Source organism: Triticum dicoccoides, chromosome 2B, assembly GCF_002162155.2.
Source record: "Triticum dicoccoides isolate Atlit2015 ecotype Zavitan chromosome 2B, WEW_v2.0, whole genome shotgun sequence".
Lineage (NCBI taxonomy): Eukaryota > Viridiplantae > Streptophyta > Magnoliopsida > Poales > Poaceae > Triticum > Triticum dicoccoides.
Window position 1 is genome coordinate 786,456,497 of NC_041383.1, and position 25,814 is coordinate 786,482,310.

The 25,814-nt window shown below is 47.3% G+C and overlaps 1 protein-coding gene across 1 annotated transcript; it reads left to right on the plus strand.

Annotated features, from left to right (window-relative positions):
• Positions 1-17,032: 17,032 nt before the first annotated feature.
• Positions 17,033-20,166, plus strand: LOC119368813 (probable alpha-glucosidase Os06g0675700). Its single transcript, XM_037633964.1, has 4 exons — positions 17,033-17,244; positions 17,357-17,641; positions 17,910-18,295; positions 18,387-20,166. The coding sequence occupies exons 1-4, from the start codon at positions 17,051-17,053 to the stop codon at positions 20,120-20,122; spliced, it is 2,601 nt and encodes an 866-aa protein (XP_037489861.1). The 5' UTR covers positions 17,033-17,050; the 3' UTR covers positions 20,123-20,166.
• The last annotated feature ends 5,648 nt before the right edge of the window (positions 20,167-25,814 follow it).

Here is a 25,814-nt window from a genome sequence, read left to right on the forward strand (position 1 = left end):
GGCAGCATCGATCGGCTTCAATTAGCAGCAGTAGCGAAGGAATCGCTCCATCGGGTTCAGTTAACAGCCATCGATCGATCGCTCGGGTTCAGTAACGCGTAGCCTGTAGTGCAATCGCTCGGGTTCAGTTAGAGCCCAACTCCTCGCTCGGGTTCAGTTAGAGCCAACACCTCGCACACACGCACGTACGTATGAGAGAAACGTGCATCACACCGCCCTCGACCTCCCACCGTAACCGGCAACTCCCCAAAAAATTTCGCCCCCTCGCTTCTACCATGGTTTTTTCCGTCATGGACGGCCCAAAGAATGTCATGCAGCTGCGTCTCCGGCCCGCCCAGGACGAAAAGCCCATTTTCTGTCATGATTTTTTGTCATAGAAGTAGGAGCCCACCACATCTATGATGATACCGGGTTTTGTCACAATTATCGTCATAGAAGTGTCATATGTATGAGAGAAAAAAATTCCTTCGGCCCAAAATGTCACGGATGTGTCTTTTTTTAGTGTTATGATGCAGAGAATTGGAGGATTCCGACAACACATTACAAGCTGACAAGGCTGATTCCACCAATTCGTAAGCATACCTTTGCCCCTGAAGTTGACCTGATCGGACTAATTGATGATGAAGCTGAATTTGAAGCTTTGAACGGCATTGACTGGTCATCACCATCCTTCCAGGACAGGGAACAAGACGAAGGAGTGGGAAGGGTTGACCCGAAAGCTTCAGGCCAACAAGAGAGTTGATCCGCCAGGCGGCTCATATTTGTAACCTTCTGAAAAACACTGTTAATCACTTGGACTCGGGGATTCGTGTAATAGGAGTAGAAATGACTTTGCTTTTCCATCATGCATGTTTTGATGCTTTGGCACTCTTTAAGTCGCTATGTTATATTTACTCCTTCTTACACTTATCATCTGTTTTCCTTATGCATAAGAAAGCTTTTAAACTGTCCTGCACAGAGAAAATATATCACAAGTACCCTTGGCGACTTACCGCAAGGCGGGTCAGATATCCTTTATCATGAAGATAAGAATCACAGATAACCTTGTTAAGAACTATAGCTTTTGAAACATACTATAATATCATACCTGGGATTTTGAACTTGAACTGTCGGTTTATATAACCCAAAAAAGTAAGGGTGGTGACCCAATCCTTAGAAGCCGCTTACTTCCAAGTATATGATGTTTGTCATATGTTGGCGACTTATCATTCAAAACCAAGCCGGATTAAAGCTAAACCGCACTCATATTTAAGTCTGAACAAAAAAGTCTCAAGACAAAACCAAAGATTGTTTGCAAAACACTGAAGTCAAATAGAGATTAAACATAGCAAGGCTTATGATTCAAATACGATCAGTAAACCGTCCCAAAGGGGTTAAGCTAGGATTCAAATACGATCATGTAGCCCCCATTGGCTTTGGTATTGCGTCGATCAAGAGGGTACCGACACCTATGTTCTCTTTGGTTCAAATACGACCTATGTTTGAACAGGAAGCCCCCAAATGACCTTGAGAGTTTTTTAACGACTCTGATTCGAATAAGATCAAAGTCGGACCCAAAAGGGGTTAAGCTATGATTCGAATACGATCAAGAAGCCCCCTAGTGAGTTTTGGCATTGCGCCAATCCAGAGGGTACCGACTGCTATGTTCTCTTTGGTTCGAATACGACCTATGTTTGAACAGGAAGCACCCTGGTGACCATAAATTTTAATGGCTAGATTCGAATACGATCATAAGCCGGACCAAGAGGGTTAAGCTAGATTCGAATACGATCAGCCCCCAATTGATCATTTGAAATTATGATGATGAAGACATATGATCATTTAGGATGAAAAGGACAGAGGTCCTTCTTTCTTACTTATAATATATACATCGTCAAGATATGTACATCATGAGAGGCGGTGGCTCAAGTGTAGTAAGGCCAAAGATGAGCTATATTCCATGGCCGGCGGGTTTCTTCCTCCGACTTACGTGAGTCTTTGTGCTCTCGAACATCGACAAGGTAGAATGACCCGTTGTTCAAATTTTTGCTGACCACAAAGGGCCCTTCCCATGGTGGGGATAACTTTTGAGCATCATTTTGATCCTGGATGAGCCGGAGCACCAAGTCACCTTCTTGAAAGGTTCCGGACTTAACCCGGCGGCTGTGATAACGACACAAATCCTACTGATAAATCGCGAGCGGGCTTCTGTCAAATCACGCTTCTCATCTAACAGGTCAAGTGCCTCCTGACGTGCTTGCTCATTATTAGCTTCAACATAAGCCGCCACGCGGGGCTAGTCATGATGGATGTCGCTAGGAAGAACCGCCTCTGCTCCATAAACCATGAAGAAAGGGGTGTAACCTGTGGATCTGTTGGGGGTGGTATTATTGCTCCATAACACGGATGGTAACTCCTCCACCCAACAACACGGCGTCTGTTGCAAAGGAACCAGAAGCCGGGCTTGATGCCTTTCAAAATCTCCTGATTGGCTCTCTCTGCTTGACCATTGGATTGAGGGTGAGCTACTGATGATACGTCAAGCTGGATATGCTCATGTTGACAAAATTCCTTCATAGCCCCCTCGGACAAGTTAGTGCCATTATCAGTTATGATATTGTGGGGGAAGCCAAAATGGAAAATCACCTTTTTCATGAATTGAACCGCCGTCGCTGCATCACACTTACTGACCGGCTCTGCCTCCACCCACTTTGTGAATTTATCAACCGCCACCAAGAGGTGGGTCTTTTTATCCTTGGATCTTTTGAAAGGCCCAACCATGTCAAGTCCCCACACAGCAAACGGCCAAGTAATTGGAATCATTCTCAATTTCTGAGCCGGCATGTGATCTCATCGTGAAAATTTCTGACAACCATCACACTTACTGACCAGATCTTCTGCATTAGCGTGAGCCATCAGCCAATAAAATCCATGACGGAAAGCTTTGGCCACAAGGGACTTTGAACTGTCATGATGGCCACAATCCCCTTCATGAATCTCATGAAGAATCTCTTGACCTTCCTCAGGAGAGACACAACACGGAAACGCCCCAGTGACACTGCGATGATGTAACTCGCCATTAGCAATCATCATTGACTTAGACCGTCGGGTGATCTGCCGTGCCAAGGTTTCATCCTCAGGTAACTCTCCCCAGGTCATCTAAGCCAAATATGGCACTGTCCAATCTAGGATGACATGAAGAGCCGCCACCAATTGTGCCTCTGGGTCACGAACAGCCAAGTCTTCCTCGGTAGGCAACTTGACAGACGGGTTATGCAGAATATCCAAAAAGGTATTAGGTGGAACCGGCTTACGTTGAGACCCTAGCCGGCTTAATGCATCTGCCGCCTCATTCTTTCTACGATTAATGTGCTCCACCTGGTAACCCTTGAAGTGTCCCGCAACAGCATCAACTTCATGGCGATAAGCCGCCATGAGGGGATCCTTGGAAGCCCACTTGCCTGAGACTTGTTGAGCCACCAATCTGAGTCACCGAAGCATCTCACCCGGCTTAAACTCATCTCCTTAGCCATCCGAAGACTATGGAGCAAGGCCTCGTACTCAGCTGCATTGTTAGTACAAGGAAACATCAACCTTAGCACATAACAAAATTTGTCACCTCGAGCGGAAGCTAGAACAACTCCAGCCCCCGAGCCCTCCAATTGGCTGGACCCATCAAAGTGAATAATCCAATATGTGTTGTTCGGCTTCTCTTCAGGCATCTGCAGCTCTGTCCAATCGTTGATGAAATCCACCAATGCTTGAGACTTGATGGCAGTGTGTGGCACATACTTTAAACCATGAGGCCCAAGATCAATAGCCCACTTGGCGACTCGTCCTATTGCTTCTCTATTTTGGATGATATCCCCGAACAGAGCAGAGATGACCACAGTGATGGGATGACCCAGAAAATACTGCTTCAGTTTTCGACTTGCCATGAACACCCCATAAACGAGCTTCTGCCAATGTTGATACCTCTGTTTTGACTCAATAAGCACCTCGCTAATGTAGTAAACCTGCCGTTGAACCGGATATTCCTTACCAACCTCCTTGCACTCCAACACAATGGCCACACTGACAGCACATGTGTTAGCAGCCACATATAGTAATAAGGGCTCTTTATCAATGGGAGCAGGCTGGACCGGCGGATCAACCAGCTATTTCTTCAAATCCTCAAAGGCTGCATTAGTAGCATCACTCTAGACGAAATCGTCTATCTTCTTCATCATCTGATACAGCGGTATGGCCTTCTCACCTAACCGGCTTCTGAACCGGCTTAAAGAAGCAATACGACGCGCCAAACGCTGAACGTTATTGACACACTTGGGTTTTGACAAAGAGGTAATGGCCTTGATCTTCTCCGGGTTAGCCTCGATGCCTCTGTTAGAAACCAAAAATCCCAAGAGCTTGCCTGCCGGCACACCAAAGACACACTTTGCCAGGTTAAGCATCATATTGTAGACACGGAGATTATCAAATGTTTCCTTTAAATCATCTATCAGGGTCTCCTTCTCTCTGGATTTTACCACAATATCATCCACATAAGCATGAACATTACGCCCAATCTGAGTATGAAGGCAATTCTGCACACAGCGCTGATAAGTCGCCTGGGCACTTTTAAGCCCGAAAGGCATAGCAACATAGCAGAACGCTCCAAAGGGAGTAATAAACAACATCATCTCCTGGTCCTTAACTGTCATCTTGATCTGATGATATCCATGATAAGCATCCAATAAACTCAGACGCTCACACCCTGGCGTAGCATCAATGATTTGATCAATATGAGGGAGAGCAAACGGATCAGCCGGACAAGCCTTGTTCAAGTTTGTGTAATCCACACACATACGGCAAGTGCCGTTCTTCTTAAGCACTAGCACCGGGTTAGACAACCACTTAGGATGAAATTCCTCAGTAATGAACCCAGCTGCCAAGAGCCGGGCCACCTCCTCACCAATGGCCTTGCACCTCTCCTTGTTAAACCGCCGAAGAAACTATTTAACCGGCTTAAACTTAGGATCAATGTTGAGAGTGTGCTCAGCGAGTTCTCTCGGTACACCCAGCATGTCAGAAGGCTTCCATGCAAAGATGTCCCGGTTCTCACGGATGAACTCGATGAGCGTGCTTTCCTATTTGATAGCCTGTTGTTGGTTGGTGAGGAGGCAGCCCGTTGTTGACCCGATCCTTGTTTGGTGGCGGTCGCATGGGCCAGTGACAGTGCCTAGGCTTCCGGACACCGCGGACGTGGTACGTCACCGTGTCAGCAAGGAGGACGAGCACATCCGTCGCTACATGGTTGCATTGGAGGGCAGGTTCGACAATACCTGGCAGATTCTTCAGGGATCTCACTAGAGCTATGATCCTGTGATGGTTCCTTATCTTTGTTTGTCCACCGCCCACGATGATACCCGTCGGGCGCTACGGTTCGAGCTGTATTAGTGATGCTATATGTATGATAGTATTCGAGGAGTATTAGTGATAATATTCGACAATGTACGGACACAAGAGATGATGTACTTTTGCTTATAATTGAATGCATGCTAATTTGAATACTACTTTATTTTATGATTTGGTTTTGCTTATTTTATGATTTGGTTTTGCTTATTGAATGCTCATATTGGAAAAGTTCTCCTTCATTCCCGTGTGCTAGACAATTTGGTGTAATAATGCACTCGGGAGTGAAAGGAGGAGCTACGTACCATCACCGATAGTCAACCCGTGATTAATAATAATGATCTAATTTAGGTTTTTTAGTACATATATTTAATTGTACAAGTTTAATATTTGAATTATGAACATAGGCCGGAAATGTCATACTCGGACGATGAAAACCGGCCGGGGGAGTGCGACTGGTGCCACGACGACCGAGGTATGTGCGACAGGTTCATTGAGCTGGACGAAGATCGACGCTTCAGCATTAAGCTCGAGGAGACCTTCGATGTTCATACGGTACGCAGCGATGACAATAATTTTTTCTGTAATTAAGCACGACTTCAACTATTTTAATGTGTATTTTCATCTTTTCCAATTCGACTAGCTTATCCCATGCTATGCAAGACGCTATGTCTTGGAGAGGATGGGTGTCGGTGTCAAAACCGGTGGATCTCGGGTAGGGGGTCCCGAACTGTGCGTCTAGATGGATGGTAACAGGAGACAAGGGACACGATGTTTTTACCCAGGTTCGGGCCCTCTCGGTGGAGGTAAAACCCTACTCCTGCTTGATTAATATTGATGATATGGGTAGTACAAGAGTTGATCTACCACGAGATCAAAGAGGCTAAACCCTAGAATCTAGCCTATGGTATGATTGTTGTTCGTCCTACGGACTAAAACTCTCCGGTTTATATAGACATCGGAGAGGGCTAGGGTTACACAGAGTCGGTTACAATGAGAGGAGATCTTCATATCGTATCGCCAAGCTTGCCTTCCACGCCAAGGAAAGTCCCTATCCGGACACGGGACGAAGTCTTCAATCTTGTATCTTCATAGTCCGGGAGTCCGGCCAAAGGTCATAGTCCGGCCATCCGGACACCCCCTAATCCAGGACTCCCTCAGTAGCCCCTGAACCAGGCTTCAATGACGACGAGTCCGGCGCGCAAATTGTCTTCGTCATTGCAAGGCGGGTTCCTCCTCCGAATACTTCATAGAAGATGCTGAACACAAGGATAGTGTCCGGCTCTGCAAAATAAGTTCCACATAACACCGTAGAGAGAATAATATCCACACCAATCTAATCTGCTGACGCATTCCGCAGCGTGACATCACGCCACGGCCAAGTCTTTACTTGAATCATTTTACTGTTCCACCTCAGCGCGTTTAGCGAGGCAGTTTCCTTAGCACGTCCTGTCGAAGCAGAGATCGTGTCCCCTTATTCCGGGATTCTCATCAATACGGGCGCGGGTAACCCAACCGTGCCTTTTGGTATGATTCTCTAATTGAAAGCGAGTCCCAAACGGTTACGGGGAGGGCTCTTGGTATTCAACTCCTTTATAAAGAGACCAAGGCTCAACTCCCTTTTCAATCCAATCGAATCCGCCTCTCGCCTCGAGTTCCAACACTCAAAGCTTCCAGTTTTAGGCGCTTCAGAATTTCGACGATGTACGGTTCCAACCTTCAAGGCTGGTGGGTGCCTTCCTCCGTTACGGAAGAAAACGTGCGAAAGCTGAGAGATGCCAGGTATCTAACCTGCGAAATCTCGCATACGCTGCCTGCTCAAGGGCAGGCCATTCCTTCTCCCCAGACCGGTGAGAGTGTGGTGTTCACATCTCACTTCCTTCGGGGGCTAGGCTTCCCGATTGATCCCTTCGTGATGGGGCTGATGTTCTATTATGGGCTGGAATTCCACGACCTAGCTCCGGAGTCCATCCTCCAAATTTCATCATTCATTGTTGTGTGTGAAGCCTTCCTCCATATCACCCCTCACTTCGGATTGTGGCTTAGAACCTTCAAGGTGGAGCCGAACATGATTGAGGGGAAGCACGCTAAGTGCGGAGGAGCTATCATAAGCAAGATAGCTGGCGCTCCATGGCCCGAGGGCACTTTCCAAGAAGAGTTCGGCTTATGGCAACGAGACTGGTTTTACATCATGGCCCCCAGGGGCACCACATGGGTGGCGCCACCTGCTTTTCGCTCGGGTCCCTCACCACGGCGAGCGTCATGGGTCAATGAAGGGCTTATCTGGGGGCCGTCCAAAGACGTGCCGCTTCTGCAGGACCGCATTCGAGATCTCCTAGAAAGAGATATTAACTTGACCATGGTGGCACAAGTTATGTTGATTCGCCGCACGCTGCCCTGCAAACGTCCCATCTTCGCCTGTGGGAATTTAATCCAGAGGGACCGCGAGTCCTCCAACACTTTATGGGCGCGACACCCGTGGAGATGTACAAATTGTTCTTCGGACCACAAACAAGGTGTCCAGACTTGTCCGAGGACGCAGGCCTGAGCTGCAATCGCCAGGATGCTAAGGTAAGTAGCCCCGTATTTGGACACACCATCCGTATTTTCATCATAAAGTTGCCCTTTAACAGAGCTATCCTTTGAACAGGAGTGGGTAGCGAAGGAAAAGCTTATCAGGTGTCCAGCCCCCCTGCCCGAGACCGCGCCGGATCCTGTGTTAACCAGAATGCTGGAGATTACGCTTTCGGCAGAGGGCGAAGAGGGGAACCAAGGAGCTACCGCCTCCATGAAGGAGACTGTCAGGAAGGGAGGAATCGAGAATCCCCCCAACCTGGGAAAGAAAAGGAGTGCCTCTGAAGACCCGGAGGGGATGACCTCGAAACGGGGGAAGAAATCTTTGTCAGAGGATCCGGCGCCGGAGACTGCCCCGGCCGCATTGCTCCCTCAAGGGGATCAGCTTTCCTCCGAGCCGTAAGTAAAGAGAGGGGTTCAAAAATTAGTGGCATCCCTATTTTATTTCTGAGGAAGATAACCAAAATATTACCTTGCAGTTCGGACCTCAACCCTTCTCAGCAGAGCTCGTCTTCAGGGGATCTTCATCTGGAAATTATGGAGAGAGAAACGCCTCCCCTAGCTGCACCGACTTACGAGGCAGGCGACCCCGAGGTGTCGTCCCGGCGGGTTTCTCCAAGTCCAGATCCTGAAAAAGGTCGTCGGGCTAGTCCGATGCCCTCTGGTGCGCGGTCGGAGAGGCTGAGGGATCTGCTCGGGCGAGCGTTCGTCTCAGAAGAACACCGTATGTTGATGAACACGGTGATAGGAAGGATTTCATCCGCGGAAAGCGGGTTGTACGAGGCCGCCAGGAGTTTACTAACAGGCTTTGAGGTACGCGAAAAGGTGTACCTTTTGGTAGAGCCGCATAAAATGTGCCCTGTATAAATAGTAGCTCCTAAGACTCTATGTGTCGTCAAGAATGATGGCGCACAGAGGATCAAAACCCCAGGTATAAAATGTCACCTTTTTATGAAGGTGGCGAGGCATTCGGTGGCTAGCCGAACTGATGAATCTGCCGAGCTAAAGCGGCAACTTGACGTGGCGGATGCCGACATCGCGCTTGTAAATAAGCGGCTAGATGAGGCACAAGGTATGCTCCACAGATATCTGATAAGAGGAGTTCGATGCGTGCCTTACAATATATGTGCTTATTGCAGATAGTGTTGCTGCCGTGGAGAACCTGCGGGCGAAACTTGCCCGAGCCAAGGAGCAAGCAAGGAAAAGTGATGCGGCTGCCGTTAAGGCGGCTGAAGAGCTGAAAGCCGAACAGGCTGCTCACTGCCAGAGTAAGAAGGTAATAACCGAGATGGCTATAAAATCGAAGGATGCTGCCGGCCGTTGTAAATTTCTCGAACAAGAAGAAAGGGCGGCTCAGAAGGACCTTGAGAAGATCACTGCCGAGGCCAGGGATGCTCGCTCTGCAATGAGAGCTATGAAGGGGGAGCTGCATCAGGCCGGAGATATCACGGCTGGAAAGCCCTATATGCTGCGGATGAAGTTCGGGGATCCTAGGTATGCTCCATTAGACCGGAAGTGGAGTGCGGAAAACACTTATCTGGATGTGGCAGGGAGTGCAGCAGACGCAACCGAACACTTCCGAGGTCGAGGTGACCATAAATTGGAAGAACTTTTTTGGTCGCGGTTCCACAATCCAGAACGCCCACTTTTGGTATCCGACCGTTTGGCCGTCTTTGCGGAGCTGAACAGGTTATCCGGACTCGCCATGAAGTATGTTGCGAGTCGTTTGTGGCCGGGGGAGCCAGAGCCGAAGAGTTATTTTTGATTGGTGCAGCAGTTCCTTGGTTCTGTGCCGCATGTTGATGCGATGAAGAGGTCGGCGTGCATAGAGGGTGCACAAATGGCTCTTGCCCGTGTCAAGACATACTGGGCGGATATGAAGGCCAGTGTTGTCGCATCCCGGGATTTGGATGAAGGTCGGGTACCTGCTAGGCACTACTTTGAGGAAGTTCTTCCGGGCGCTCGTTTAATAGAAGCGTAGTGCTCGAAGGATGTTGTGTTCGAATAGCATGTGCTATTGTAAAAGGAATATTTTGATAGAATATAAATTTTTTTTATACTTGTGCTTTGCAAGAATTATAATACCTCTTGTGTGGCTATTAATGTATATGTGTATATAACCTGAAAGATGGCAGATGTTGGCTTCAGCCCCCACGCATATAATGCGGGGGTGTTCACAAAAAGGCGCCTTTTCACACTTAATCCAACGTCTTGGTCCTACAAAGAAGGTGATAGCGCGGCGAACTAGGCAACCGGACTATAATGCTTTATCACTTTCACTTAGCCATAGGATTTTTACATTGGGGCTACTTAATAGCCCCTGGAGGCACCGCGCTCGCCCGAATTCGGGGCGCGTGTGTGCCTGACCGGGAAGAGGTCCTTCGTTGATGCAGAGGAATCCTAAAGATTCCGAGAGTCATCGAGTGGTTGACCAGTCTCTCGCTATATCATGACAGTCAGTTTTTGGCTTTCTCTACTGGGGTGCTCGCCTGGCCGAACCGGGGCACAATCGCAGTAGTTCTCCTGGTGCCGCGTTAGCCGATATAAGGAACGTAAGGCAGCAAAACACAGGAGCCGGGCAAACCCAACATTTGACCAAAGACATGATTCGGAGCTGATGCATATAAGGCCAAACTCGCGACGCCGAACACTCCCTAGAGTATTCGGTCTTTATGAAGACGGACCGAAACAAAGCCCTTGGTAAAAAAAAACCCTGGTGTCCAGGTACGCGCAAAATTCTGGCGTGGCCATATGCCAAGACGCTGGCCTCCTCCTCGGTTATAGCGAAAACCGGGGGATGTTGTCAACAAGAGACAGTAAAAAAGGTTTACGCGGGGTCTTAATCTGAAAAGAATCCTTGAAATGGGTCCCTACTGCACGTCTGCGCCTGTGTCTCCGTTGTGCCGTATCCTGGACGGGCGTAGCACGGTGTTCGTCTGCGAGAAAGAGGAACTTTAGTAAAAAAAAAATGTGTGAGAAATCTATATTAGAATAAAAAAATATAGTTGGAGCAAGAAGTGAGCCGTATTGTCTCCTGGCGTGAACACGCGGAGTCCCTTGACAGGGTTATGCGGCTATTAAGCCCATGTATGTTGACGCCAGACTCGTGGAGCCATGTCCGGGATAGTAGGGCTGAATTAGTGTGCGGCTGTCCAGGTGGCCGCACCATTACCCGTACTTTGGGGGTCAATTGATATTCCCCTGTAATGAGATGATGCCTCGTGGGCCGGGCATTTTAAGTGTAAGGGATGCATAATGCGGTATTGCGTTAAAGCGGGCGGAAGCTTCACGTCTCAGTAGCGCTTGATAGCGACTTACGAATGGGGCGATGTGGAAGGTTAGCTTTTCGCTTCGGAAGTTGTTGGGTGAGCCGAACGTGACTTCTAACGAAAGGGAACCCATACTCTGGGTATCTGGGCCTGGCGTGACTCCTTGAAAGGAAGTGTTGCCATGGCGGATTATAGCTGGGTTTACCCCTAGTTTGCGGATTGTGTCCTGATATAACAAGTTTAAGTCACTGCCACCGTCCATAAGGACTCTTGTAAATTGTAGTCCGTCAATAACCGGATTCAAGACCAAGGCAGTCCAGCATGCGTTTCGGGCCCCTTTGGAGTAATCCTGATAATCAAAGGTGATTGGTTGTAACAACCAGTGGCGGTGCTCCTCTGGGGCTGGCCGTATGGCGCGTGTCTTCGTGGGCGCCGTTCTGTTTTTCCCTTTTGTCATCTGAAGTGAATTTACTGTTTTGACTTCTTGTGGGAACATCTTTTGTTCTCCGGTGTTCTGCTTGTGGGGTGCGTCGTCATCCTCGCTTGGTGTGTCGAGCCCCTTGTGTTCGGCGTTGAGTTTACCAGACTGTTTGAAGACCCAACAATCTCTGTGGGTATGGTTTGCAGGTCTCCCGGGGGTACTGTGGATTTGACATATTTTGTCCAGGATTTTGTTGAGGTTAGACAACTTGTCCCTGTCATCTTTGGGTGGCGGTTTTTTCTGATTTTGCCGAGAGCTTTTGAATTCGGCGTTGACTGCCGTGCTCATCGGGCTATTATCCTTGATCCGGCGCTATTCTTTGTTACGGCGCGGTTTCCCATTTACATCTCTGAGTTCGGATGTACTTGGGTCGCTGGTGCTGCTTCTTGCCAACCAGCTATCCTCTCCTGCGCAAAAGCGAGTCATGAGGCTTGTTAATGCGGCCATTGTTCTTGGCTTTTCTTGGCCGAGGTGTCGGGCGAGCCATTCGTCTCGGACGCTATGTTTGAAAGCTGCTAGGGCCTCGGCGTCCGGACAGTCGACTATCTGATTCTTTTTAGTAAGGAATCTGTTCCAGAGTTTCCAGGCTGACTCTCCGGGCTGCTGAGTTATATGACTCAGATCATCTGCATCGGGAGGTCAGACATAGGTCCCTTGAAAATTTGCCCGGAAAGCGTCCTCGAGCGCTTCCCAGCTTCCTATGGTGTTTTCGGGAAGGCTTTTAAGCCAATGCCGGGCTGACCCTTTGAGCTTAAGGGGTAAGTATTTTATGGCGTGAAGGTCATCTCCTCTGTCCATGTGTATGTGGAGGATATAATCCTCGATCCAGACTCCGGGGTCTGTTGTTCCGTCGTATGCTTCTATGTTCACGGGCTTGAATCCCGCTGGAAATTCATGATCGAGCACCTCATCGGTAAAACATAGGGGATGTGCGGTGCCCCTGTATGTAGGTGTGCCGCGATGTTCGGATATTTTTTGCATTGCATTGCTTGCTGGAGCTTGCTTTCTTGGCCCATATATGGATCTGGTTGGGCCAGTTTTTTGATGTGAATCCTTAGGCGGATTGCGCATCGTATTGAGTGCGGCGCCCTTTTTCGCTTGAGACCGATCATGGGGTCGTCTATCCGACCTGGTGGCTTCCTTATTTTTTGACTGTGGGGGCTTTATGGCCTCTTCATCAAATTCCGGTAGTAGTTTCCGCTTTGGATAGCTCTTTGTGTGACGACTATTGCCGTACTTATGTGCGGTATTGAGTACTTTGCCCCATCTAATTCTGAGTGCATCTTTCGCTATTTTGAGCCTCCGCTTTTGCTTTTTGAGGCTACGTGCAGTGGCAACGAGCCTTTGGTGGAGGTTCTGATGTTCCAGCAATTTGTCCGGCGTGAGGTCGTCCGGACTATTATCTTTCCCGGAGATTGGTTGTTCGGATTGTCCGCCCTGTTTGGACGGTTGCTCGACAGCATGTTCGTCTTCCGTTGATTCGCCCTGCTCTATGGCTGGGTCTTTGTCGAGGTGGGGCTTGGCGTGGCGCTTATGTCGCCGCTTTGATTGTTTTTCGAGGGAGCGATCCCTGGTTGCGCCCTTTTGATCCTCGTTATCATTTCTTTTAGGTGTGTCCACCATGTATACATCGTATGATGAGGTGGCTTTCCAGTGCCCTATAGGTGCTGGTTCTTGGTCGTCTCCTCCATCGGCGTCCATACCGTCGATGTCTTTGGAGTCGTAGTCGAGCATGTCGGTTAGGTCGTTGACAGTGGCTACCAACTGGTTGGTGGGTGGGTTTCGAATTTCTTTGTTGTCCGCGACCCAACCCTGCTGACCATAGTCCGGCCAGGGCTCTCCTGACAAAGAGAGAGACTTTAGTGAATCCAGGATATCGCCAAAGGGCGAGTGCTGAAAGACGTCCGCGGCGGTGAACTCCATGATCGAGGCCCAATCGGGTTCGATCAGAAGGGGTGCGGGATATTCGGAGTCCGGAACGGAGTCCGGCACCTTGGAGTCACGGGCCTTGCAAAGGACTAGGCTGGTATTCGGCTCTATAACCATAGAGATTGCGGCTCCTGGGGCGGCGTCCAACCGTCCGTCCCTGACTAGCGCAGTCGGCTCCGAGTTAATGGTCTGAGCGGACACCTGAGCGGCACTCTAGGCGCTGTCCGGCGGCAGAGCTAGATCATGCCCATTGAGAGAGTGCGGCACGCTCGGCCATGGCTCGAATCCATCGAAGATCAAGTCCCCGCGGATGTCGGCCGTGTAGTTTAAGCTTCCAAATCTGACCTGATGGCCAGGGGAGTAGCTTCCGATCTGCTCCAGATGGCCAAGCGAGTTGGCCCACAGTGCGAAGCCGCCGAATACGAAGATCTATCCGGGGAAAAAAGTCTCACCCTGGACCGCGTCGTGGTTGACGATCAAAGAAGCCATCGGGCCTAAAAGTGACGACACAGAGGAACTCTCAATGAAAGCACCAATGTCGGTGTCAAAACCGGCGGATCTCGGGTAGGGGGTCCCGAACTGTGCGTCTAGGCGGATGGTAACAGGAGACAAGGGACACGATGTTTTTACCCAGGTTCGGGCCCTCTCGGTGGAGGTAAAATCCTACTCCTGCTTGATTAATATTGATGATATGGGTAGTACAAGAGTTGATCTACCACGAGATAGAGAGGCTAAACCCTAGAATCTAGCCTATGGTATGGTTGTTGTTCGTCCTACGGACTAAAACTCTCCGGTTTATATAGACACCAGAGAGGGCTAGGGTTACACAGAGTCGGTTACAATGGGAGGAGATCTTCATATCGTATCGCCAAGCTTGCCTTCCACGCCAAGGAAAGTCCCTATCCGGACACGGGACGAAGTCTTCAATCTTGTATCTTCATAGTCCGGGAGTCCGGCCAAAGGTCATAGTCCGGCCATCCAGACACCCCCTAATCCAGGACTCCCTCAATGGGTTTTGAATACCATGAAAGTATGGAAACCAAAAAAATTCTCCTAAGGACCCATCATGGTGTGGATTTTAAAGTAAAGCTGTACAATGCTGAGAGTGTAACCTATTTTGGTTGCAAAAATTGGGAAGCACTTTGCAAGATGTATGGTTTTGTTGAGGGTATGCTTGTCACCATGGATCTTGATGATCCTACAATCGAGCAAGACAATATGGAGATTTGGGTCCTTGTGGATACACCTCCAATTCTTCCCCCATGTTGAGCTTAACATAGTTATTAAGTAATTTATATTATTTATTTCAAAATAGTTGACAGCTTATTTCCATTGACAGCTTATTTTTATTCTTCAAAGAATGTGCGGAAGATGGTAGACAAAACCCACTACACCGATGGCTCCGAATTAACTTACCAGGAGAAAAATCATCTGATCGCATTTTGTACTGATCTTGAGAATTACAATGTGTACAATCGAACTCCTCAAAATTATGGTCAATATGTGCACCTAGTGCACGTGTTGAACTACGGTAACTACCATGGAGATACCCTGGTAAGATTTTTTACTATTACGACATCCGTGCATCTTTTTGCATACTTCTAAAACTAGTACATCATTGCTAACTACAAAGTTATTACTATGTTTTTCAACAGATAATCCCGAATGATTGTGTGCCTCATCTGATGTATACGCACGGTAGCCTTCATGTTTTGAACATACAATTAGGTCTTCCTACGAATCTCAACTGTCCATACTGGGTTTCTGAAAGAAGTGGAGACATGACAATCAAAGAATGGAAAAAAAATGTATGGATAGTCGTAAGGAGCTTCTTGGAAGCAAAAGGCAGCGAAGCGCAAGAGTTGGAGATAGGATGATCTCCATTCTTCATAATGAAGAGTCAGGGTCTATATTGTTTTATGCTATTTTACCTTAAGGGGTGTTTAGGTCCTACCTGATACTGATGATCATGTGCTAAGAACAATTATGTAGGATTGAGTTCGATGACTATGAGGATGATGATCGTATGACTTATTATTAATAACGAGTAGAAGTTGTATGATGATGAATGATTAGTAGGACTTGTTATTATATATGATGATGTATGATGCGAGCATGCATGAGTTATTATATCAGCGGGTGAAATGAACATAGCAGTAGCGTTGGTAAACCAAGGACGAAGATATAAGAGAGGACACTTCTCTCTATTAGCCCCCAAACCCCTAAACCAGCAACTTTTTTTAAAAAAAAAGAAAAACATCAGCTCCAGCCAGCTGCTGACGCGTGGAAGCCTTTTGGTCCCGGTTTATGTCACCAACCGGGACCAAAGGCCCCCCTGCCTAGGCTGCCTGCAGCGGCCACGTGGATGCCCATCTGTCCCGGTTCGTGTAAGAACCGGGACTAAAGGGTGGAGGTATTAGTAACGACCCATTAGTCCCGGTTCAAGAAACGGGACTAAAGGCCCTTACGAACCGGGACAAATACCCCGTTTTCTACTAGTGGGATAAGAGGCTCTCGGACGCGCTTGGGCGCGCCCGATCAGTCCGCCACATAGGACGCGACCCCACTCCGGACCACCTTTTCTCTTTCTTTATTCATTCTTTTCTTTCTCTCTCTTCATCTCCGCCAATACGTGCATGTGACCGGATATATGAGGAAGAAAATGAGGACTGTGACTGCGTGAACAAACAAATGACGGACACGTCCGGCCAGTGACCGGGCACGTCCGCGGGCGTTTAGGTGGTCATATTTGCTAAGTCCGGCTGTAGATGCTCTTATAACCCAGAAAGAACCATCAAAATACCGCATTATAAAAAAAACACACACTTCATCATATCCCCTCACAGTCACAGTAAATCCCTTTTTATGAGATCCCAACAACACCAACCGCGCAACATAGCACCCCTAATCCTTCTTGTATATTATATAGCTAAACTCATAGATGCAAAAGCTTGACTTATTTTTTTTCATCTGTAACCGTAGACAATAAATAGCAATGGGGCAGAATAAGATACTTTGCCTTCCCAAAATAATTGCAGTTCTACTTTTGTCCCAAACCAAACTTCTCTAACTGACCAAGCTTATAAAAATGACTTGGTTCATAAAGGATCTTATGTGAGTTTTTTTTCTTTGCAATTTAGTGTATATTTTTATGAACTCGGTCAAACTTAATCTTCTTTTTACATACGTTGGCATTAATTACTTTCCTTCTTTACCATTGTTCTTTAGTACTCCTTAATTTACTTCCTCATTTGGAGGAAGCGATAAGTCTTAACTTTGAAGTACCTCCTTTTATAGTCATCATCTTAGGCGCACATTTAAAACTTTCCGAACATTGAAGATGATTACAAGTCTATATAAAGTTGAGCGTGCAACAGCTGATGACACTCACTTGTGTTGCACCCATTTTTTGAAATCATATCATCTGATGACGATCATCTCTTCATTTGTTGATCTTCTCGCACTCCTCACCATCCTCACATGCCTTCTCCATCGTTGTGGCGCCAACTATGAAGTCGAGTCGGTCTCCGGGTTAGGGAATTTGCTGTCGGCGAAGCTGAAACTTGTAGGCGGGACGGCGGAGTTCGCGCCTGATGTCAAGCGGCTCAATCTGACTGCGAGGTAAGTGTGTTTGATCTTCATCTGATTAATGGGTTTAATTCTTGAGTTGGGTTTTTTCTTTGAAAAGAGGTACAATCCCTCACTGTTTCAATTTTTATATGACCGGCGGCAGCCTAGAGACGGACAACCGGCTCCACGTGCGCATCACCGACGCCGACCATCAGCGATGGGAGGTCCCCCAGGACGTCATCCCACGCCCAGCGCCGGCGCTAGAAGACGTCTTGCTACATTCCTCGGGCATGATCAATGCTTCCTTCCCCGGCAGCAGCACCATGTCCAGCGAGTCTTCAGACCTGACCTTCACCATCCACACCGCCCCGTTCCGCTTCACCGTCTCCCGCCGCTCCACCGGCGACGTCCTCTTCGACACCTCCGCCACACTCGTCTTCAAGAATCGGTACATAATACTCCCTTCGTTCCTAAATATAAGTCTTTGCAGAGATTTCACTATGAACCACATACGAATGTATATAGATGCATTTTAGAGTGTAGATTCACTCATTTTGCTCCGTTTGTAGTCTCTAGTGGAATCTCTATAAAGACTTATATTTAGGAACGGAGGGAGTACATAACATGATAGCACCAGACACCCGGCGTAGCTAGTTGATCCGTAAATAGCCAAGTACTGATGGAGTGATGGGCATGTTGAACTAACTATAATGCAGGTACTTGGTGGTGACGTCGGCGCTGCCAGCCAGGGGGGCCTCTTTATATGGGCTGGGCGAGCAGACGAAACGGACGTTCCGGCTCCAGCAGAACGACACGTTCACGATCTGGAACGAGGACCTGGAGAGGTCAGACCTACTGGACATCAACCTCTACAGCTCGCACCCATTCTATATGGACGTGCGCCCCGGCGGCGCTGCGCACGGCGTGCTGCTCCTCAACAGCAACGGGATGGACATAAAGTACGGCGGGTCCTACATCACCTACAAGGTGATCGGCGGCGTGCTCGACTACTACTTCTTCGCAGGCCCCTCCCCGCTCGCCGTCGTCGACCAGTACACCCAGCTCATCGGCCGCCCTGCTCCCATGCCGTACTGGTCATTCGGTATGTGCGGCCAATCGTTTTGCTAGTTCTGTTCATGCATATATCAATCTACTTTGCTCACCCGATCCGTTGTTACTTTCTTGATGTGCAGGGTTCCACCAGTGCAGGTATGGCTACAAGAATGTGGCTGATTTGGAGGGTGTGGTCGCCGGCTATGCCAAGGCCAAGATCCCACTGGAGTCGATTTGGTCCGACATCGATTACATGGACGGTTACCAGGACTTCACGCTGGATCCGGTGAACTACCCGGCGAAACTGCTCCGGCCGTTTGTCGACCGGCTCCACAATAACAGCCAGAAATACGTGGTCATCATAGACCCGGCGATCAAAAAAGAAGCAGCACCTCCTCAAAATGAGGCCGTGGGTTTGTTCCTCCAGCGAAACGGTACGAACTATGTCGGCCGGGTGTGGCCAGGCGAGGTCTACTACCCAGACTTCATGAGCCCACGCGCCGCTGAGTACTGGGCGCGGAAAATCTCTGAGTTCCGTCGAACCATCCCTGCCGATGGGCTGTGGTGTGACATGAACGAGCCCTCCAACTTCAAGGCCTGGGAGCCGCTCAATGAATACGATGACTCGCCCTACCGCATCAACAACACCGGCATTCACCGTAACCTTAATAACAAGACCGTGCCGGTCTCCGCAGTACACTTCAATGGCGTGTCGGAGTATGACGCGCACAACCTCTACGGCCTCCTCGAGTCCCGGGCCACACATGATGCTCTTCTCAAGGACACGTCGCGCCGCCCCTTCGTGCTCAGTCGCGCCACGTTCATCGGCTCGGGGCGCTACACCGCTCACTGGACCGGCGACAATGCCGCACGGTGGGACGAGCTTGCGCATTCCATCAACACCATCCTCAACTTTGGACTCTTCGGCATCCCCATGATGGGCGCCGACATCTGTGGCTTCAACGGCAACACGACCCAGGAGCTCTGCAGCCGCTGGATTCAGCTTGGTGCATTCTACCCGTTTGCCAGGGCCCATGCAGAGAAGACAACCGTCCGGCGAGAGCTCTATGTGTGGGAGTTGACGGCACAGTCGGCGAGGAAGGCGTTGGGGATGCGGTACCGGCTGCTCCCCTACATCTACACACTCATGTATGAGGCGCACACAGCGGGGTCACCCATAGCGCGCCCTCTCTTCTTCTCCTATCCTCAGGATGCCGACACCTACGGCGTGGACAGGCAGTTCCTGCTAGGCCATGGCGTGCTTGTCTCTCCGGTGTTAGATCCAGGCGCCACCACTGTGGATGCCTATTTCCCAGCCGGCCGGTGGTTTAGTCTTCACGACCGCTCCCCCGCCATCACCTTGCAGACCGGCAAGAGAGTGACGCTCCCAGCGCCAGCGGACTCGGCAAACGTGCACCTGGCCGGCGGCAACATACTACCGCTGCAGCAGCCCGGCCTGACCACGTCCACCGCACGACAAAGCGAGTTCCACCTCCTTGTGGCGCTCGCGGAGAATGGCACTGCCAGCGGGGAGCTGTTCTTGGATGACGGCGAGTCGCCGGAGATGGGAGGGGTGGGAGGCAACTGGACGCTCGTGAGGTTTAGCTGCAACACGGAGGATATCAAGGGCATCATCACGACCACAGTGAGTTCGCATGTGGTGCAGAACTCATACGCGCCGAGCCGGACTCTAGTCATCGGCAAGGTGGCCTTCATGGGGCTCCCGTCGCCACCAAAGGGGTTTACCATCTATGTGAATGGCGCTAAGCTCAAGGCAGCCGGCACCAAGTCCCGCACGAATGGAGTATTCAGTGTCAGTGGGCTATCGCTGGTCATCGGGAAGCAGTTCGAGATCAAGGTCGTCATGTCCCATTAACATGGAGACATTTGAGCATAGTTCTTTATATGAATAAAAAATGAAAATTGATAGTATCACCTACCAGTTCTCATGCATTGTTCTTAACTAGCACAAATGCCCGTGCGTCATTACAGGTTGAACTTTGTTATTTGACTATGATGCATCCTGTATCTCCTAGGACGTCTAGTGCCTTCACGGTCACACATGATGCCCTCAACTCCCGTGGCAACTACCAACCGACACCTCCTACATATGGCTACAATTGGTGTGGATAGCCAACGTGGCTACTACTGACCAGTTCACGTCCATAGTTGGCTCGGGTTGCAGCATACCAGACGTTTGCAACAGTCATCCTGAAAAGTGACACAAACTTGTCGAGCTTCAACTTTTTCTTTAATTTAGCACAAAAGAAATAAAAAGTGATCAATTAAAATATATAGCACATATGCCGGTGCCTTGCAACCCGGAGAAAAATAATATCACACTCCCCTTGCTAAATAAGTATCAATTTTTTCTAACATTTAAAACAATTGTGCTTTCAGCCAAATCTTTTTTGCAGAACTTCAAAGGAATATGGATTGTTTGGTTTGCAACTCTTCTATTCTATTTTATTTCGACCTATTTCATGTGCTGCGCTCGTAAGCCTTGTCGTATATACTTCCGCAAGGCGAGTTTTATTCCTTCAAGTCAACCCTGATTAATTCCTTTCCCAAGGCACGTTTCACTCCCCAACAATGCATCTTCTTCTTTATTGGGTCTTTGTCTTGTTGTATCTTCAGACTATTTGTGGATGTATTTAAATCGGTAAGATTTGATCTAAAGAAGCAAGGTGGGACAAATCGGTAAAATTAGATATAAAGAAGCGACATGTAACTACCAAAAGAACCCAACATTCACCCAGACCAATAATGTAGCATGGCTGGTTGTGTTTGTTGGAAGGTAGGGTGTTGGTCCAGAGTTCAAACCTTCATTAATGCCATTTTTTTCGTAGATCCATTTATTCAAAACGTTTTATCGCTTAAACCGTGCATCCAAATCTCTAACTGCTTTCACCGTTGGAATCTTCGCGCCGAGATCTTCAAAATTAGATCTCATGTTGATAGAGAAAAAACCGAACCGGGAGCATGGATTTTTCCCTTAACGAAAGAGGCACGCCCGTGGCTCTCACGAAATCACAACCGTGCCTCTTACGGAAGCAAAACCGTGACTCTTGCGGAAGAAAAAAAAGAGAAAACATGTTTTTTTCCCGTTTCCGAGGAGGCGGCCGTGACTCTCGTGAAGCACAATCGTGCCTCTCGCGGAAGCAAAACCGTGACTCTCGCGAAAGAAAAAAACAGAAAACATATTTTTACTGTTTCCGAGAGGCACGGCCGTGACTCTCGCGGAAGCAAAACCGTGAATCTCGCAAAAAAAACACACGTTTTTTTTCATTTTCGAGAGCCACGGTCGTGACTCTCGCTAAAGCACAACCGTGGCTCTCACGGAAGCAAAACCATGACTCTCACGAGAGGAAAAAGAAAGAAAATGCATTTTATTTTTTGTTTCCGAAAGGCACGGCTGTGACTCTCACGAAAGCAAAACCGTGCATTTCGCGGAAGCAAAACTGTGACTCTCGTGAAAGAACGAAAAGAAAATGCGTTTTTTTGCGTAATTTTTTTTATGATTTTTTAATTGAAAAGTTAATGAAGACCGGTGGAAAACCAAAATGTCGAAAAAAACGTTTTAAAAGCCAAAAACGCGTGTGAAAAAAAATCCAGAAGGAGCGTCCAGAGCGCGACACGTGGCGAATGACTGAGAGCGACAAGTGACGCTGATCGTTGTAAGGCTCCCGACGGAGCGCTCGTTAACTAGTTGCTCTTGAGAAAGGAACACGTCAAAACAACCAATATAAAATGGGGAATCTTTCTTTCCCTTCTAAACAATATGCTGGCTAGGTGGGCTGGTCTGTACGTGCGTACTCAAACCATGTGGGCGGGTTTCGAGTCTAGGTAAATCAATTTGTTTATTTGAGGCAAAACGTAACACAATTTTTTTGTAGGTAAAAAAGTGCGGGTTAATTGCCCATAATTTCTGGAGGCTTGATGCAAAAATGCCGCGACGGTGAACCCGACAAAAGCAATGCATGCTTTATTAGTAGGTTAAGATTGTCCATTCGGTACCGCAGCAGCTTGCAATGGTTCTTTCACTCGTACAATAGATTTACTTCCTCAAACAGCTCAATACCTTTTTTGATACAGTACAGACGTAGACGCTTATATAGACGCACAAATTGACCATTAACATGTTTGACCTTGACTTTAAGAAAACTATTCATCTTTTTGGAAAAGTTCATGGATTGCAAAATGTTCACAAATTAAAAATACCATGAATTGACAAACATTTCATGGACTTTGGAAAAAAAGTTCATCGATTTTGAAACAAGTTCATGAATTTTGGCAAAACTGTATAAATTTGGGAAAAAATATCGGCTTTGAAAAAAAAGTTCATCAACTTTGAAAAAAAACCCATTCATTTTGAAAAAAGATGATCGAAAGGTTCATCAATTTTGAAAAAAAAACATCATGAATTTGGGAAAAATCATTGAATTTAAAAAAATGAAATTGGAAAAGTTTGCACATTGCAAAAGAAAAAAGAAAACAAAAAGGAACATAAAAAAGAAAAAGTAAAAACAGAAAAAGGAAACTATAAATGCAACAAAACGTTTGAAGAAACAAGATAAAATGAAACAAGGAAAAAAAGAAAAAAGAAAAAAGAAAAAAGAAAAAAGAAAAGAGGAAAAAGAAAAAAAAAGGAAAGAGGAGATGGTGAAAGACATAAGGAAACACATCAGCTTACCATGGCTAGTTGGTTATCGCCTCAAACTTTGTATGAAGAAGTCCCTGGTTGAGTCCTGCCACACCCAAACTTGTTTGTCATTTAAATCAGAAAAAAAAAAGAATTGTCGGGAATAGATCTCTGAGAACATCGAGGAGAACATTGTATTGAAGATCAAAGGGAGAGAAGAAGTCATCTAGCTACTACCTATGGATCTGTAGGCCTGTGGTAAACTACTCACACATCATCGGAGGGGCAGCAAGGTCCGTGATCGAATCCCCCTCCGACGGAGTGCCGGAGAAGGCCCCAAGATGGGATCTCACGGGAACAGAGACCTACGACGGTGGAAAAGTATTTTTGTGGATGCTTCTAGGGTTTCTGGAATATTTGGAAATTTATAGGCCAAAGAGTCGGTACAGGGGGCTCCCGAGGGGGCCACAAGCCCAGGGGCGCACCCCTACGGCTTGTCGTCACCTCATGGGTCTTCTGACTTCATCTCCAAGTCTCGTAGATGTCTTCTGGTCCAAGAAAAATCATCATAAAGTTTATTCTGTTTGGACTCCGTTTGATATTCCTTTTCTACAAAACTCAAAAACAAGTTAAAACAGAAACTGACACTGGGCACTAGGTTAATAAGTTAGTCCCAAAAATAATATAAAATGGCATATTAATGCATAAAAACATCCAAAGTTGATAATATAATAGCATGAAACAATACAAAATTATAGACACATTGGAGATGTATCAGCGCCCGCCTCCCTTCAAGCGACGGCCGGGAGTGAACACCTTCACATCGACTCGACACCTCTGTATATGTCCAAGTATTGCGGATCCACATATGTCCAAGTATTAATCCTCCAATCTAAGTGAAGCTCCACAAATTACTATAATTATTGTAATTATATTATTGAGTAAAGAGTTAGTATTTTAAAAATAAAATATCTATGATATGACTAAGCTCCCTAGGGAGTGAAGGCCTCTCTCAATTGAGGACATTGGTTTTGGATTGGATTTTTAATTTGGACTTTCTCAACAATTGTGCTCTCTTATCCAAGTGAGGTGTTCAATTTTATATTATGTTGACAATTTTGACTGGTCAATGTTTTCTCGAATCAACCGGCAGCAACCAGCTTAAAAATATGTCATCTCACGCGTGCTCTCATCAAATGACAAAGAAAAAAGAATGCCAACATGTAACACTGTAGCACCAATATGATTTTGTATTGAGTTTCCATTTTTTTTAGTTTGTTAATAATTTCTCAAGGAACTCTCACATTCAAGTGAGGTGTTTAATTTTGAATTTGATTCGTGATTTTGACTGGTCAATGATTTCTGAAATCAATCCGCAACAACAAGCTTATAAAAATACTCCCTTCGTCCAGAAATACGAAATTAATGTATCTAGATGTATTTTAGTTCTAAATACATCCATTTTTGCGGCAAGTAATTCTTGATGGAGGGGGTATATCAGTCTCGCACCCTCTCATCACATGACAAAACATTAATACCACTATAACACCAATAAAATACATGTGCTCATGCTGCAGGAAACTTCCCCGCATATGCATGGGTTAATTGGCAGATATCACATAATTATACCCCAGAAAGAACCTTCAAAATACCGCATTATAAAAAAAGGAAAAACACATCATCATCTCCCTTACACTAAACCACTTTTTTTTAATGAAATCCCAACAATAGCAATCGCGCAGCAAAGCACACCCAATCCTTCTAATATATTATATAGCTAAACTCATACTTGATACAATTATTACAAGCAATTGCATGTTACATCCTTAGCTGACCACGCGTGTTTATTCCAGAGTGTCATGTTGACTATTTGTAATGAGGTGCATACAATACTGGGACGGTGATGGCTAGACATTTGAATTTGACCAGGGTCAGATTAATGCATCCAGGCCACATATTCTCATGGAAATTATATTTTCAAAGGTCAACACATTACAGAATGTGAAGATGAAAATTTTCAAAATTATGGAGAAGGCATAAGTATTAGCATGCGGTATGGTTTTTGGCCCGTAGAAGGTTTCCCTGTCGTTGTTGGCTACTTGTTACTTTGTTTGATTGTAATTCGACATGGCACTTTGAGTTTATTCCTTATGGTACTTGTCACTTGTTTGATGGATATGAGACATGGCACTTTAAAATTATTTCTTCTACAATTTCATTGATTTACAGTGAATATGTTCATTTTTTAAGCATCAACTGTGATATATATTTTGTACTGTGTTACTACTGTTATGACTATTGCTATAAGTTTTATTTAACAAAAAAAATCTATGTTGAAAACCTTATAAAAAAGAAACCCCCCGCCGTTGGGCCTACACAAGCATTACTAGAACCGTCCCGATCAAGCCAGTAGGCGAAAGGGATGGCCTTTCGGCCGCGGGATGGTCCAGCGGCGGAGAACAACAGGGCAATCATAGGCGGGAGTGATTATATTCAAGTGATCTTACGAAGGGGCGGCGGACATGGGTATTTAAGCCGGTTTGTTCCGTCCCTCGACGGACGAGGTGGGACTAAAACTCCGTAGAGTGCACCGCGCCAACGTCCCCTCCCCCACCCACGCATGTTGTTACTGAATCAGCCCACACGCCCGACGCGCGTCGTTACCGGGCCGACCTACGAGCCGCGCACAACGCCCCCATGTGCGGCATTACGGGGCCGATCCACGCGCTGCGCCCAAGCGGCCCGCTCACGCGTGACTCCCACCTCTGCCTGATGATGGTTTAGCAGTTTAGTCCCACCTTGCCGGTTGAGGGACGCACTGACCGGCTTAAATACCTGCGTCGCCGTCCCCTCGTAAGCTCACTTGGTTACCTACTGCCTTTGCTTGCCCCATTGTTCCCCGCCCCTGAGCCCTCTCGTTAATGCC